The 16767-nt window shown below is 36.2% G+C and overlaps 1 protein-coding gene and 1 non-coding gene across 3 annotated transcripts; both read right to left on the reverse strand.

Moving 5' to 3' along the window:
• Positions 1–4170: 4170 nt before the first annotated feature.
• Positions 4171–4244, reverse strand: TRNAV-CAC (transfer RNA valine (anticodon CAC)). Its single transcript has one exon. It is a non-coding gene; the product is annotated as a tRNA-Val (tRNA).
• Positions 4245–8095: 3851 nt separating this feature from the next.
• LOC141812275 (uncharacterized) lies at positions 8096–11741 on the reverse strand. Of its 2 annotated transcripts, none has more exons than XM_074700327.1 (5): positions 11394–11741; positions 11177–11304; positions 10964–11076; positions 9657–9840; positions 8096–8293 (listed from the first exon to the last, which is right to left on the reverse strand). In XM_074700327.1, the coding sequence occupies exons 1-4, from the start codon at positions 11717–11719 to the stop codon at positions 9667–9669; spliced, it is 741 nt and encodes a 246-aa protein (XP_074556428.1). In that variant the 5' UTR covers positions 11720–11741; the 3' UTR covers positions 8096–8293; positions 9657–9666. The 2 variants fall into 2 exon arrangements, with proteins under 2 accessions (XP_074556428.1, XP_074556429.1); XM_074700328.1 differs by lacking the exon at positions 8096–8293 and adding an exon at positions 8352–8560.
• Positions 11742–16767: the final 5026 nt, after the last annotated feature.

A 16767-nucleotide genomic window follows, 5' to 3' on the forward strand; every position in this document is an offset into this window, starting at 1 on the left:
GGCGGTGGAAAAAGGAAGGATCGATGCTAGGTTGCGGCTTCATCCTCTTTAAGAGGAGAGGTTGCCGGCTGTGGTGAGGGTGTGAGAAACCCTAGCTTCTTCCTTCTTCCTTTTGTTCTCTGATTCGGTTGCTCCTCTGCCCGATCACGCCACATCAGTTCTCTGTTGCTGCCGCCCCTTTTTCCGGTCACTAGAGCTTGTCAAGCTCTTGAGGTGCCATCTGTTGGCTTACCACCAGACGCCGGAAGTTCCCTGATTAGTGGTTGCTGATCGGAGGGCTTCGTCGGAGAAAACTTCGTCTTGCGGAGCTACTGCCAGATTTTGTTGTGTGCTATCGGAGTTCAATACTTACTGCCGGAGTTCACTGCTTATTGCCTTGTTTGCCTTGTTGATTGCTGTCGGAACTTGCTGATTGCTGCCAGAGGCCAAAGTTTTGGTAGATACCATCATCACCGAAAGAGTTTCGGGAACTTGTCTTTGTAACATCACCGGAATCAGATTACGGCGATCGTTAGAATACCCCAGAAACGAATGCAACGTGTGTTGTTGCACGTTTTCTGATATTAGGGTATTCTCTTGTATCGACAGTTGCTGATTGACGGCTAGTACCGCGACCAGCAACCTGACTCTCGCTTAAGAAGCTGTCCCGACAAAGCTTGGCGTGGATCACCGATAGCGACAGACTTCGAGCAAGCTGTTTAGTACATGTCATTTCCGCTGAGCGTCATACGTCAGGTATACGTAGAATAAATTTGTTATTCTAAAATTTTATTTTCTCAGCAATTCTACCATTCTGTTGTATCTTGCATATGTGCGATGTGGGTGTTGTAATAATTTAGATTATTATTATTTTATTTCTGCTGTGTACGTTTTTGAAACGCATAAACATGCACAACGCACCAGGTCGATCCCAACAGAACTTTTCAACTAATTTCTGAGATCTGTTATCTACATCTCCAGCTTCCTTTGGGTAGATAATAATAAAGGAACTCGCTTGCATAGCTCCCTGTGCTCAGTCTAGACCTAACAAGCGTCAAAATGATAAAACATATAATTAGTATATATAAGGTCAGCAGGAACAATACAAAATACAGGAAATTTACTTACTTTAGCCATAGAATAGTTTAAACGCTCACTCAGAACTCCGGTATCTAAGTGAGGTAGTATCTCAGTCTCGTATCGACGAAGCTCTTCTATTGTTTGCGAGATTGCTCTTCCTGAGAGGCTTGCCGGGGAGGTTGAGAAGGACGAGGAAGACGAGTAGGAGCTTGAACCGACTCCTTTTCAGGCATTACTTTGGGAGAAGGAGCAGAAGTGGCCCCCGAGGAAGAAGCTGGAGATTTTCCTTTGTCATACCAATGCTTGGTTCTAGTCTTTGGGGCAATAGACTGCAACGGGGAAACCACCAAAGGGACCTCTTTGGAGGGATCACCTTAGGCCTCTGGCATTTTGGTCTCTGGAATTTCTGTAGGAGTCTTCTCCTGTCCAGGCTCAGTTCTGTTCTCAATAGGTTTCTCCTTTTCCTCTCTACTCCTTTTCTTCGATCTTGTTTCCCTGATAGTCTCAGATTTGTTGACCTCTGTCGGTGGCTCAGGAACTGGAACTCTGTAATTTGGCACTTCAACCACCTGATCTGAGTCTTCCTCATCAGATGGTTCAACAACAGCATAGATATGGGTCTTCTCTCTGGATGAAGCATCCTTTTGTAAAGGAGCTACCTCTGTCCAAGCTGCTGAGGACTTTGTCGCATCCTCAGATACCCACCAACTATCAGTAGTAATAAGGTCTCATTTCAAATGTTTCTTCACAGAATGATTCAACATAATTTGACCTGGAGCAGAAAAGAAAGAATTAGTCAGTATAAAGGTTGAACTAATAAGAAGATAAAACTTGCTTAGTGACTCCTCTAATGGGATGGGATTAGGGCTTAGGCCAGCTCGATACAGTAAGACTTCATTAGCAACCAAGACATTCACATTGAATTTCAAATCTAATAAGATCTCGGTTGCATTAAAAAAGGATGGTTCTAGCCTATACTGACCTAGGTTTGGTTGAGGAAGTGGCTCCAGTCGCCAAAGCGTAGGCCAGGTGTAAGGGTGAGGGGGTTGCACAAAGAAAAACCTATGTTTCCAACCCTTATGAGAGGTCGGATACTTACCTAAAAAATTGAAACACGGTCTAGCTACAAAATAAATAACCCCGACCTCACCTTTCTTAGGAAAGAAGAAGTAATGAAATGTAGGACAATCAAAAGGGATCTGATAAACTTGAAAAATAATAGAGGCACTACAGATCAAGTAGTAGGAATTAGGAGCCAGTTGGATAGTGAAAATTGGAAATACATAGCCAGGTCTTGAAGGAAGGAGGGAATCGGGAATCTTAGACCACCCTCTAGCTGATCCTGAAACAAGGTGATGTAGCCAGGTGGGGGAGAATAAGGTTGATGGTCAGAAGTGGGGATTTTAATTTTGTGGTCGAGTGGAATGCCGAATTGCTCTCGCAACAGGATGTCGTCTCCCGGAGTGAGCGAGGGATTGATAGTCTCATACCAAGGAGAGGACTCAGCCATGGATAGTGCTAAGGCAAATGGAAAACTAATGACAAAGGAGAAAGAACAGTCAAGACTCCCTAGGTCAAAGTAAAGGTATTTAGGGTAAAGAAGATACGAATACAAAGGACGGAAAAAGCAGAAGGGAAGGACGGCTAGGGTTTGCTAAGGGATGGGCGACAATGCTAGAGAAAGAAAGCAAGGTGAGGAACAATAACTAGGGAATGACTAGAACTTACTAAGGGGTATCGGTAAAGGAAGGTGAAGGAGATACGACAGCACGTAGAGATCGCACTTAGTTAGGGTTTGTTTCCGTGGCAACTAGCAGGGAAGAAGGCGGATGTTTCTCTTAAACCAAATGGCTGCTGAATCTCTGTCGTTGAAAATAAAATCAAGGGACCTGATAAGTTGATAAATTAGTCAACAAACATACATTAATCTCTTCCATTAATTTAGGGCAGAACAAGGTTAAAGATCACTGAATAAATTTAACATTTTGGGTTTGACTCAAGTCTAGTCAGTCGGACTTCACCTCCTTCGACTAGGCTAGTTCGGGGGGCTTATGGCGATTTGTTCCGGCCAATACATCGTAGATGGTTCCAACACTAGTTCAAGGCTCGGTCGACATGCACGCTCCTCGAAGAAAGTCGTCCGGAGAGAAGAGAGGTCCTGAAAAGTACTCAAAAAGAAGGTTAGAATGAGGTCAGCGTTGGGTCCCGACAAGCCACTCCGACTCTCAAGTTAGGATTTGACATGAGGAAAGAGTCTTATGACTTGAGGAAATTAAGGTAGATATGTGTGCGTACCTGTGCCCATGAACATGGGTTACCTTTTATAGCAATTGCTTTTCGTTCCAAAGTATTAGCAACCGTTTGAGAAATATTCTAAGGTACCTGTTCCGCTTTGAAAAGATTTCGTCTGTTGCGAGATATTTGAGAGTGTGTTCCTGTTTTCATGGAAGAATCGGTTCTGTGTTCTCCGATTCAGAAGGAGACCACGTCTTCTAATAAATATTACGTGTAGAAAGTTGATCTTGAATGCAAGAATCATGCCAAGACCGAGCCATGAGGTCATCACACGATGTGGGAGGTGTACCGAGACCGAGTGGTGAGGTTGGCGCATGATGCTAGAGGTGTGCCGAGACCGAGTCATGAGGTCAGCGTGTGATGTTGGAGACGTGTCGAGATCGAGTCATGAGGTCGGTTCGTGATGCCGAAGACGTGCCGAGACCGAGTCATAAGGTCGACGTGTGATGTTGGAGACGTGTTGAGATCGAGTCATGAGGTCGGTATGCAATGCGGAAAGCATGTAAAGATTGTAGCAGGAGCTCAGCATATGCTTAAGGAAGCATACTGAGATGTAAAGACAGGTCGGGGTTTCTTGAATTAACGAATGCTTATTTTTACTTTTTCCCCCTTATATCCCCTTGTACCCGATGTCTACGTAATCGCGAAATATCTCTACCAGATCAGTAGCCTTAGAGATCAAAATTTACTTTATTTTCTTAATTAAGTATCCAACTTATAAAAAAATTTACCGGATCATACGTTTTAAACTCTGATTACTTAGAAAAAAATATCATAAAAAAACTCGAACTTTACTTTGTATAAAAACAAACTAAATGGCATTGCCCGGACTTGAACCGGAGACCTTCAGTGTGTGAGACTGACATGATAACCAACTACACCACAACACCATGATAAATATTTAAAAAGTTTTTTTTTTGAAAAATATATTTTCCATGATATTTTCTATGCGAATGCAGAAATATCTCACATCGTAGCCTTGGGGACAAAAATTCACTTTATAATTTTGTATATCAGATATTCAATTTATATTGATTAATTTAAAAAGTGAAATGACTCTTGACACGACATCTTAGCGTTACTAATTGTTTAAACATGCTACATGCATGCGTTTTAAACCAAGATTACTTAGGAAAAGTATCATATAAAAAACTCAAACTCAAACTGAAGACCTTCAATGTGTTAGACTGACATGATAATCAACTACACCACGATACTATGTTTAATATTTGAAAAAATTATTCTTTTTATTGAAAAATACAGTTTCATGATATTTTCCTGAGAATCTAATTATATGAATACGGAAGCATCTCACCGTTGCATCATAGCCTTAGGAGCTAAAATTTACTTTACAATTTTTTATATCAGGTATCCAACCTACACTGATTAATCCAAGAAGTGAGGTGACTCTTGATATAGCGTTTCAGCGTCACTAATTATTCAAACGCGCTACATGCATGCATTTTAAATCTTAATTACTTAAAAAAAATATCATACCTCTTACCATATTTCAAGAGTCACAGTTTATTTTACTTTGTTTCTTGTCTTGTTTATTTTTATTTGTATAGGATGTAAACTAACCAAATACGCCACGAAACCAAATTTAATATATGAACAATATTTTTCATCCTATAGAAAAATATAATTCCCATGATATTTTACTGGGATGTAATTACGACTGTCCATAGATATTTGTACGTTTTTTTTTCATGTTGGAAATGTGGCACATTAAATCCTTTTGTTCATAACTAAATGCAAATTAAATAGGATTGTTTGCTTGGTAATGCAAGCAGGGCTTTAAATAAATTAAGTTTTGTGTTATTATAGTTAAGTATGACTTGACTTGATTTTTTTAATTTGAATTTTATTGGATCTTGGCTTCAATTTAATTTATTTAAATATTATCGAACTCTTAATTTCATCTCATTTGGTTATTTAAATTTTTTATACTTTAAATTTTATTTAGTTAATTAGTGATATTCATATTATAAATTTTATTCATTTAATTTTTTTTATTTATAAGTTTGATAAAAAAAATATCGATAAAAATAATTTATAAAAAAATTTTACGAGCATTCTTTATGAATATTATTCATGAATAATTTATAATTTTTATTTATAAACATTAATAAAAAAGGTTACAATATCTCCGCAACAAAGGCAGCATAAGGTTTTTTTTCTTTCCAATTTAAGATGAGAGGTGAGTAACCCAACATTTGCAAGCGATTATAAGCTCTATGAGAAATTTAATACTTGGAGATTCTATTTAATATCAGTTAATGTAAGATAATGGTAGGTAGAATCATATTGGGATCAATCTTTACTTAGTGGTTAGTCTACCAACGACATAGTTCAATGGCTATGATGAAGAGAATTGCTAATTCGAAGGAAGGAATTGATGATTGTTCAACTAGATATGAAATTAACTTGAAGGAAGAAGCTAATGATTCCAACCTATATGTCATATAAAAAAGAGGAATATTGTATCTTCATGAGTGTGATATGTAGGTAAAGTATTCAAAGGAATAATTAAGAGAATTAGTATTTAAATTCCAATATGAATTAATATTTTAAAAATTGATTTTTAAATATGTATAAATTGTATTTTGAATTTATTCAAATAGATGAATAAGATAAAATAATATTAAAAAAATAAATTATCATCGTTAAATTATTTTTTAAAAAAGGGGGTTTTGTCGAAAAAGATAGATATACAAGGGATTTCCATGCAAAAGTCGCGTACAAACGGAAAAATATTCCATATTATATACAAAATATATATAAGTAAAAGAGTTGACATGGTAAGTAGCAGTTCATTTACGGGAAATTCGTGGCGGACGATTGATGTTGTTCCTCAGCCAAGCTCCGTTGAAAACCCACCTCAAGTAAAGAATTTCCAATTTGATGTTTGCTCAACTATACCATACCCCCTTAATTAGTATATATGATCAAATCTACAAAATTTTAATTCTTACTAATGATCTTAATCATTAAGATAAAACCCTAAAACAAAATCTAGTGCCAATGAAAGATACAAATGAAGTTTCAACCTGTGCCCCATATTTTAGCAAACCTTGCCATCCAAACATAATTACTCCTTCTAGTTAAAGATCAAAGCATCTTGATCCAATTCGTGTCAAGGATCTCAGTGTGCCTCTAAATCATATCCACAGAAGACTTAATCAAATCTAACTAAATTTATCATGCGATCAGATTTATAAATACTGAAGCCAATTTTGCAATAGGTGAAGAGAAATAGGATTGTGCGACAACAAACTGATCACATTGAAAACATCATCATGACCATTGGAAAAAGTGATAATCTTATGCTAATTGAAATCTGGGAAAGGAAGAAATGCCAATGCGACGACAGTTGAGGAGCCTTGACTGCTGTTTCCTCCGCTAAACTCCAACGAAAAGTAGCATGGAGGTTCAGTTTATTCGAAAGTTTATTTTTTTTTCAAAAAAAAAAATAATTATTTTAATTAAATTAGTTCAATTTCGATTTTAAATTTTAAAAATGATGAAATCGATTAAAATTAATTTGTTTATTACATAATAATATTTTTATTAAATTAATTAAGTTTTTATTTAAAAATTTATTTTTATTTTTTTAAATCAATTAATTTTGATCAAATTAATAAATTTGTATTTTTTAAATTTTAATAATCAAATTTAATCAGTTTGATTGGTTCTAATGCATTCACGGTAACAGCCCGACGATGGCAGTAGCACAACTGCCATGATGCGATGGCAATGTCATGACTACCGTGACTCGATGGTGGCGGCATAGGTTGCTGGAGGCATAGGAAGAAAGAAAGAAAAAAAAAAATAGAGAACGAAGTATCCGTGGATAAGAATTTGGGCTGGTTGGAGAATTTCATAAACTGATGCGATTTTATATATTAAAAAAAGTCCAAATATTTTTTAGTAATTTGAATTTTTCAATTAATATAATTACCACTGTGAGCGAGGGCGCCACCATTGTCAATGCCTTCCTTGCAAATCGCAACTGCTGTCAATGTGGAATCCCTAAATCACTCAAGGTCGTGGGAGGGATCATTGAGGTTACAAGCACAAGAAAAGTCAAGATTGGCTGTTGACTATGAACACAGAAGGATAAACTCATCGTTTTATCTTCCTTTCCTTTTAACTCTCTTCTTTTGTCTTTCTCCTCTCTTCTTCCCTGGCCATATGGTAAACACCTTTTCCATCACTTTAAGTAAACATGGCCTAAATGTTTGTTAAATTAATGAAATTCAAGGACCTACATAGAAATCAAGCAACTCATTTTACTTAGTTTTAACCTTCCAAATGCAGTTAGATTGGAATAAATCATCGACTCCTATAGTAATGTATTATTTTCAAACATAAGGAATATACACGTGTGAAACATAAGATCAGACTGAAACCGCGATAGATATTTGTCATGAAATTAGGGAGCATCAGAGTGAACCGTGTTTCTATCAAAGCATGATCAACTTCCATATGTTTTGACTGTTTATACTGCTTTTTTTAACGTACAAAACACAGCAAAAAAGAAGACATAAACAATGCCATTCTTATTTTATATGAACTTTTTAAGTTGATATACTTTCATTGCGCTAATGAACAAAGTGCATGTTCATTAGCTTAATCACAAAATTCAGACCTGAGGTTAATAGAGAATCCATTTAATCCACATTTTATGGCTTATGTGAAAGACTTTGCATTTGCATTTATAAATATAATCCAGAAGGGGCAAAACCAAAATGTCACAGGGGCATAGGAGGAAAAACAAAATTGCCTTATGTTTTGCCACATTATTATATATTACACTTAATAAGCACATTTGGACTTGCAAAGATTATGACAGAAAGAAAACAAGCAAGAACTCTCACCAGTTCAAATGGAAAAAAAAAAACTCTCGTCACCACCTACGAACTAATGATGCCGACACCTGCAACAAAGAGAATTACTTTTCAGGAAAAAAAATGAAGAGGAAAGAAAATCTTTAGAGAGAATTAATCAGTAAATCAGTAAGCATCGCATTAGCCAACACCTTCAGGTTTAATTTACATCAATGATACTAGTGAACATTAGTAGCTGCTAGAATGTGACAGCGACACTGTAAATATATTCGATAAAACACTTGAATATTCCTAGCGATATAACCTTGCAGCTTAATGGAGTAACACGACCTTGAACTTCAAATATTTGGAGCTCACTGTTACAAACACAGCATATAAAAGTTTAGCTTAATGGAGGAATATGATTTTGAACTTCATATATTTGGACATTACTGTTGCAAACACAGCATATCAAAGTTTAGCAAATCCACTGTTGCTTTACAGCCCTGTGCTCTTTTTATTTAGTTATAAGATCATATTCTTGTTACTTCATAAAAAAGAAGCCCCACTACCCAATTGGATAATCATACTAGAAGAAAACCACATTCGAGCAACATCCTAATCCATTGACCTATAGGACCTACTAACCACATAATAGTAGGCTATTACTGAAATATATGTACCCTTTAATGAGAGTTTACCACATACTTTACTAGGTATACGAATGGTATCTTGGTAAAAGGAAGACAACTAAGAAGCAGAGAAATATATACCAGGTGGTTTACTATCCATAACTACCTTAGTAAACTGTTATTTGCAAGGTCAGTGCTTACATGATAGGTGACAGCTGTAAGAGCATAACCCTCGAGGCCTAAGTAGGACCCAGGTGACACAGGAATTAGAAACTTCACTTAGTCTTTTGGTCACCTTAATTTTTAAGCTTTGCTGACTCTCTTCAGCAAAGACTCCAATTAGGCAACTAGTCATCCGCATCACACAAAAATTCATGGAATGCCACTATCGAAGGGAAGATGAAGCAGCTCTATTTCAGACATTCCTCAAGTAATTTGATCGAGGAGACCTCATCATTTTCAACACCTAAACACTTTGGAGTTTTTCCATGAAGTCCATTCCTACAGTCCTTCTTTGGCCCAAGTTCCACTTTCAGGCTTGCAACCAAGCCGTATGGAGTAGGCTCAATCATCTGGTTATAAGGTTGCCATCTCAGAAATCATGCAACAAAATTGAATGGTTGCAAATTTTCTCATCTTTCATAATCAGCTGCTAGTAAAACATTCACACTAATTGTCATATAGCAAGAAATTAATAATGACGAAATACAATAAATTTTGTTTTGATCAATGCATCATATGTTTTTAACCATAAAACTTTACTGCTGCTATGGTGAAAACTAAAGCTATTGTAAGAATTATCGAATAAAAAAGATATTTGATAATATGACTAGATTATTACCTCAAAAAGTTCAAATGAACTTCCACGTGTAGACATCATTCTTCATACTCTGGTTACACGAAAGGAGTTTGGAAATCAAAGCCCTCCATGCAATCAGCAACATCCCAGTTGCTCCCATGGTTACCAACAGGAATGCAATTGGTGGAATATGACCAGATGTTCCAGACCTTATAACAATTCCTACCTATCTTACAACACATTAGTATGCTTTTTTCAAAAAAAAAAAAAGGAAAAAAACTCAGGGAACATTTCCATAGGGAAAGTCTTAGAAAAAGGAAAAAAAAACTCAGGGAACATTTCCATAGGGAAAGTTTTAGAAAAAGAAAGAAAGATCATAAAACAAGAAGGATAATATGCATATCTTTGTATGCCATTTTAGAAAACATTACAATGCCATGTGAATTTGGTCAGGATTTTCCTTTTCTAGTTTCGCTAATTATCTTTATCAATGTAAAATTCAGCTCATCATTGTCATTATACTTGCTATAGGATAAGATATTGGATAAACAACACTTAGTATTACAACCACAATCAGATCAACCAGATTGCATTACTACAATGTTGATGTTAATACCTTTCTTGGCCTTGTGGCTAAGATCAAGTGTAGTACAATGTTGATGTTAATTTTCGTAAGGACAGCATCAGATGTACAAAAGCAATATGCAGCCCAAATATGGTAGCATTAGTATCATACAAAATATCTTCTTTGAGGACTGAAGCTTATTCATTTATACCATTTAGCAACCTCAAGAAAATGTGGCAGGTTAAAAGAATCTAGAATAAACAAGGACAAAAAGGCACATATCACCTAAAAGGGAAAGCAAAAGAAATAGAAAAGAGAGAGCAACACTCTAATGCATTCAGATATGATAGCAAAGTCAGCCTGGGCAAAGGTGTTTCTAGCAATCTCCATCTAGCTTAGCTAACTGGAACAAATTCTTGGATGATGCTCCAAAATATGAAGGATATTGATTTACACAGAGAAAAAAAATAAGTTACCTTACTCTCCTTCATGGTTATTACATTACTAATTCCGAATGGACATTGTTTGACATAGTGATGAACCTAGTATTTGCTAATCAACTACTCATACATATGGCTACAAACTAATTACACAATGCACGTAGAGCAGAAAGACATCCCTCCAATAAACCAGTTAGTTATGTTAGAATTGAGTATTCTGTCAATGAATCCTTGTTTTCTCTTTGTTCGTAACTATTTAATAGGGGTCCATAAATAGTATGGAATCTACATAACACTCAACAAATTCCATTAGTTCAAATGAAGATTTCTGGGTGAATGCTTACTGGAATTCCTATTGCCCAAGTTTTGGTTGCTGCTAGAACTGCTTTATTAAAACCACTCACTCCTCTTCCATCATCTCCATAAGCTCCAAGAAAGTAGGCGCTCAGAACCCAGCCTACCAAAATATACACATTAGACCCAAGAGAAAGCAAAAACACGCATACACACACACACACAAACACAACTTGACAACAAATAAAATGAAGTTAGCCGACCAGCAACAAAAGGGTCAGCCGTCCGCCATGTCTCAAAATCAAGAACTGGCAAGCCATGGCTGAACCTCCCTACAACCGAGAAGACCAGAAGGCACAGGAGGTCCCCGCTCGCCAAAAGACCCACGTGCCTGGAAACCAGAAGAAATACATCATCCAATCCTCCATCATCCTAAATGATCGAATCAGAAAACCTACTGTCTTGAATTGGAGAACTTACGCCCACGTCAGCAACTTTGAGGAAGAGTCGGGCTTCTCGAACTGGATGACGCCTTCAAGAGGAACGTCGCCGTCACCGACCCATACAGTCTCGCCGTCCTGTATAGAAGCGGTGGGAAAACACAGGGGGCGGGGGATGGGGCCGGCGGTAGCAGAGAGGTAGAGAGTGGGTGGTCTGTTAGGGTTCCGGGAAGGGAAGCGGCGGCGGGAATCAGAGAAGAGAGAGGGGTGGGGCATGGAGAAAGGGAGGTTGGAAGAGGAGGAGGAAGGGCATCGCTTTGCGGTGGCCTTGAGAGCTCCGTTGGGAGCTTGGCTGAGGAACAACATCAATCGTCCGCCACGATTTTGCCGTAAATGAACTGCTACTAACCATGTCAACTCTTTTACTTATATATAGTTTGTATATAATATGGAATATTTTTCCCGTTTGTACGCGACTTTTGCATGGAAATCCCTTGTATATCTATCTTTTTCGACAAAACCCCCCTTTTTTAAAAAATAATTTAACGATGATAATTTATTTATTTTTAATAGTATTTTATCTTATTCATCTATTTAAATAAATTCAAAGTACAATTTATATATATTTAAAAATTAATTTTTAGAATATCAATTCATATAGGAATTTAAATACTAATTCTCTTAATTATTCCTTTGAGTACTTTACAACTACATATCACACTCATGAAGATACAATATTCCTCTTTTTTATATGATATATAGGTTGGAATCATTAGCTTCTTCCTTCAAGTTAATTTCATATCTAGTTGAACAATCATCAATTCCTTCCTTCGAATCAGCAATTCTCTTAATCATAGCCATTGAACTATGTCGTTCGTAGACTAACCACTAAGTAAAGATTGACCCCAATATGATTCTACCTACCATAATCTTTACATAAACTGATATTAAATAGAATCTCCAAGTACTAAATTTCTCATAGAGCTTCATAATCGCTTGCAAATGTTGGGTTACTCACCTCTCATCTTAAATTGGAAAAAAAAAAACTTCATGCTGCCTCTGTTGCAGGGATATTGTAACTTTTTTTTATTAATGTTTATAAATAAAAATTATAAATTATTCATGAGTAATATTCATAAAGAATACCCACAAATAAAATTTATAAATTATTTTTATCGATAATTTTTTTATCAAACTTATAAATTGATCCGACGGGGTTATTTATTTATTACGTGGACATTAGATAAAAATGAGTATAAGGAAAATTGAGTAAATATAAGTATCGATTAATTGTTGAAATCAAATGAACCCCGACCTCTTATTGTGGTCTCGGCATGCTTCCTTAAACATGTGCCGACCTTCTACTCTGGTCTTGATATGCTTTCTTAAGCATATGCCAACCTCCTACTCCGGTCTTGACATGCTTCCTTAAGCATGTGTCGAACTCCTATTCTGGTCTCGGGATACTTCCTTAAGCATGTGTCGACTTCCTACTTCGGTCTCGGCATGCTTCCTCAAGCATGTGTCGAACTCCTATTCTAGACTCGGCATGCTTCCTTAAACATGTGCCGACCTCCTATTCCGATCTCAATATGCTTCCTTAAGTATGTGCCGACCTCCTACTCCGATCTCGACATGCTTCCTTAAGCATGTGCTGATCACTTCCTACTCCGATCTTGACATGCTTCCTCAAGCATGTGCCGAACTCCTATTCTGGTCTCAGCATGTTTCCTTAAACATGGGCCGACCTCATGACTTGGTCTCGGCGCGCCTCCTGCACCAGATGCCGACCTCATGACTCGGTCTCAACACGCCTCCTGCACTAGGTGTCGACCTCATGACTTGGTCTCGGCATGCTTCCTGCGCCCTGTTCTGGATTCGGGATTTAGTCTCGACAAGCCTCCGACACCCCATGTAGACACCTGGCGCGTGAATCTGGCCTAGAAGCATATATTAGTAGTAGCCTTAGAGCCAATTATGTGATGATTGACTAGAGACTTTTTTATTATATTATATTATTAATAAAGGCAAGATTTTTTATTATTATACTTACTTTGTATTTGTGTCAAATAACTAAGTATAATAATGTTCTTGGGTAGCTAGTTCTAATCTATATCATATCGATTGTTTGAATCGATAGTGAGATCATATAGAGAACACTACTCTTAATCATTCCTAGTCAAGCATTAATATTCAGGGATGATGTTAATGCGTTGAGACTAGCATGTAGGTCAATTGGATGATTTGATCTCACAAGTCATGGATATGAGATATCGAGTTGACACATGAGTATACATTAGAGAATGTATACTGAATTGACCCGCCATAAGAAAGTTTCATGGATCGTTATATGAGTGTCATAAACTTTCTCATATGACTATTAGTATGAATAGTCCTTAGACCTGAAGTCACTATAGTTCCCTACATAAGGAGTTATGTACTTTGGTATCGTCAAACGTCACCCGTAACAGGGTGGATCATAAAGGTGATTACTGGGTATGTAACAAATTATGCGGAGGGATGTGAGTGATGTAAATGGGATCTATCCCTCCCATATAACGGGAGTGATATCTTACGACCTCTTGATAAAGTAAGACCACCAAATGTATGACCATGCTCAAATGAATCAATATAAGATATTGAGCTCATTTGCTTAAGTGAGTCTACTTGGGGATCAAGAAACATAAAGATTGATAAGAGGATGACACGGTCTATGCCTCATTGATCAATCTAGATATCGATGATAGAAGAGCATGGTCATATATTGTCGTAGTCACGGAGGTTATGTCGGATCTCGATATTCTTGTCACTTGGATAGCAATGATGTATTGCTAGATGCCGCTCATTGCTTATGTTTCTAAAATGAGTTTTAGAGACATTGCCAACGTTACAAGAACCTATTAGGTCACACACAAATAACACTCTATTTGGAGATGAGTTCATTTTAGTTTGACTAAAAGAATAATTAAGCTCATTGGATGGTCTAGACTTGAGTTAAACTCAAGTTGGTTGAATTTGAGTCAGACTCAAATTAAACCAAGATGAATTTTGATTCATCATGCATGATTATTGTAGATTAATCATGCAATAAAGAAGAGGAAGTTACATGCATGGAAGTCATAATGCATGAGTTGAATTTAAGTTAGACTCAAATTAAACCAAGGTGGATTTTGATTCATCATACATGATTAATTTGGATTAATCATGCATTGAAGAAGAGGAGGTTACATGCATGGAGGTTACATGCATAGAAGTTATCATGCTTGATTAATAGGATTAATAATGCATTGAGGAAGAATACCAAAAGCCTAAAAATCTTTGGTATTCATGGCATGACTATAAAAGAGCTTCTCTTACAAGAACTCTTGATTGGTTCATTCTTCTCCTCTCTTCTTCTTCTTGGCCAAGTTCTTCAAGGTTGCTAGCACAACCAAGTTTCTCCAAAGTGTGAGTGTTAGTGTGAATACGCATAGAGGCACGGACACTTAAACGTGCTTGAGATCTGACCACCTTTGGACGAGCGGGATAAGCGAAGGGCACGCAACAAAGGTATATCATATTAGATAGGACCTAATGTTGTAGATTTAACTTGTATGAATTTTTCGCTTGGATTGCTTGAGGGATCCTAATTTCCACTGCGATTTTGATTTTGTCGCATAGGATTCCCAACAGCATAGTCATCCCATCTAAATCAGGAAACGCGGAACCAATTCTTCGAGAAAATAGGAACGCCTCCTCAAATATATATAAACGGACGGAATCTTTCTAGAGCGGAACATGTATACAAGAATATTTCTCAAACGGTTGCTAAGACTTCAGAGATCAACTACTATAAAAAGATAGCTCATACCCATGGGCACAGGTATACACACATAAACCCTAATTTCCTCAAGTTATTAAACTCTTTCCTCATGTCGAACCTTAACTTGAGCGTCAGAGTAGCTTGTCGGGACCCCCGATGCCGTTCTAATCCTTTTTTGGTAGCATCTTGCATGTCTCTTATTATTCTCCTTCCGCAACCCCATCACAGGAGAGTACACGTCGACGATCCTTGAATCAGTGTTGGAATCATCCATGGTGTATTGGCTGGAACAGAAATAAAAAAATTTAAATGAATAAAATTTATAATATGAATATCACTAATTAACTAAATAAAATTTAAAATATAAAAAATTTAAATAACCAAACAAGATGAAATTAAGACTTCGATAATATTTAAATAATGTAATTTAAGTCAAAATCCAATAAAATTCAAACTAAAAAAAAATCAAGTCAAGTCAAGCTTAACTTAATTAGTTATCAAATAAGATAAAATAACACGAAACATAATTTATTTAAAGCCCAGCTTGCATTACCAAGCAAACAATCCTATTTAATTTGCATTTTGTTATGAACAAAAGGCTTTAATATTCCACATTTCCAACATAAAAAAAACGTACGAATATGTATGGGCAGTCGTAATTACATTCCAAGAAAATATCATGAGAATTATATTTTTCAATAGAATGAAAAATATCGTTCTTATACTAAACATGATTTCGTGGTCTATTTGGTTAATTTACATCCTAAGCAAATAAAAACAGACAAGATAAGAAACAAAGTAAAGTAAATTGTGATTCCTGAAGCACGGTATAATATATGATAAGAGGTATGATATTTTTTTTAAATAATCAAAGTTTAAAACGCATGCGTATAGCAGGTTTGAACAATTAGCGATGCTGAGACGCTACGTCAAGAGTCACCTCACTTCTTGTATTAATCGATGTAAGTTGAACCTCTGATATAAAAAATTATAAAGTAAATTTTGGCCCCTAAAGCTATAATGTAATGGTGAGATATTTCGCAATTCATATAATTAGATTCTCAAAAAAATATCATGAAAACTATATTTTTCAATAGGAAGAATAGTTTTTTCAAATATTAAGCATAGTATCGTGGAGTAGTTGGTTATCATGTTAGTCTAATATACTGAAGGTCTTCAGTTTGAGTTTGAGTTTTTTATGATATTTTTCCTACGTAATTGGAGTTTAAATGCATGTATGTAGTGCATTTAAACAATTAGTGATGCTAAGATGTCGTGTCAAAAGTTATCTCGTTTCTTGGATTAATCGGTGTAAGTTAGATACCTGATATACAAAATTATAAAGTGAATTTTTACCCCCAAGGCTACGATGTGAGATGTTTCCACATTCACATAATTAGAAAATAACATGGAAACTATATTTTTCAATAGAAAAAATAATATTTTTAAATATTATTTATGGTTTCATGGTGTAGTTGGTTATCACGTTAGTCAAACATACTGAAGGTCTCTGGTTCAAATCCGGGTGATGCCATTTAATTTATTTTTATTTTGAGTTAATTTATAATCTTTGGTTCGAAATTGGGTAATGCCATTTAATTTATTTTTATTT

Source organism: Curcuma longa, chromosome 18 (genome assembly GCF_044706935.1).
Source record: "Curcuma longa cultivar G26 ecotype Majalengka, Jawa Barat chromosome 18, ITB_CL_G26_1.1, whole genome shotgun sequence".
Lineage (NCBI taxonomy): Eukaryota > Viridiplantae > Streptophyta > Magnoliopsida > Zingiberales > Zingiberaceae > Curcuma > Curcuma longa.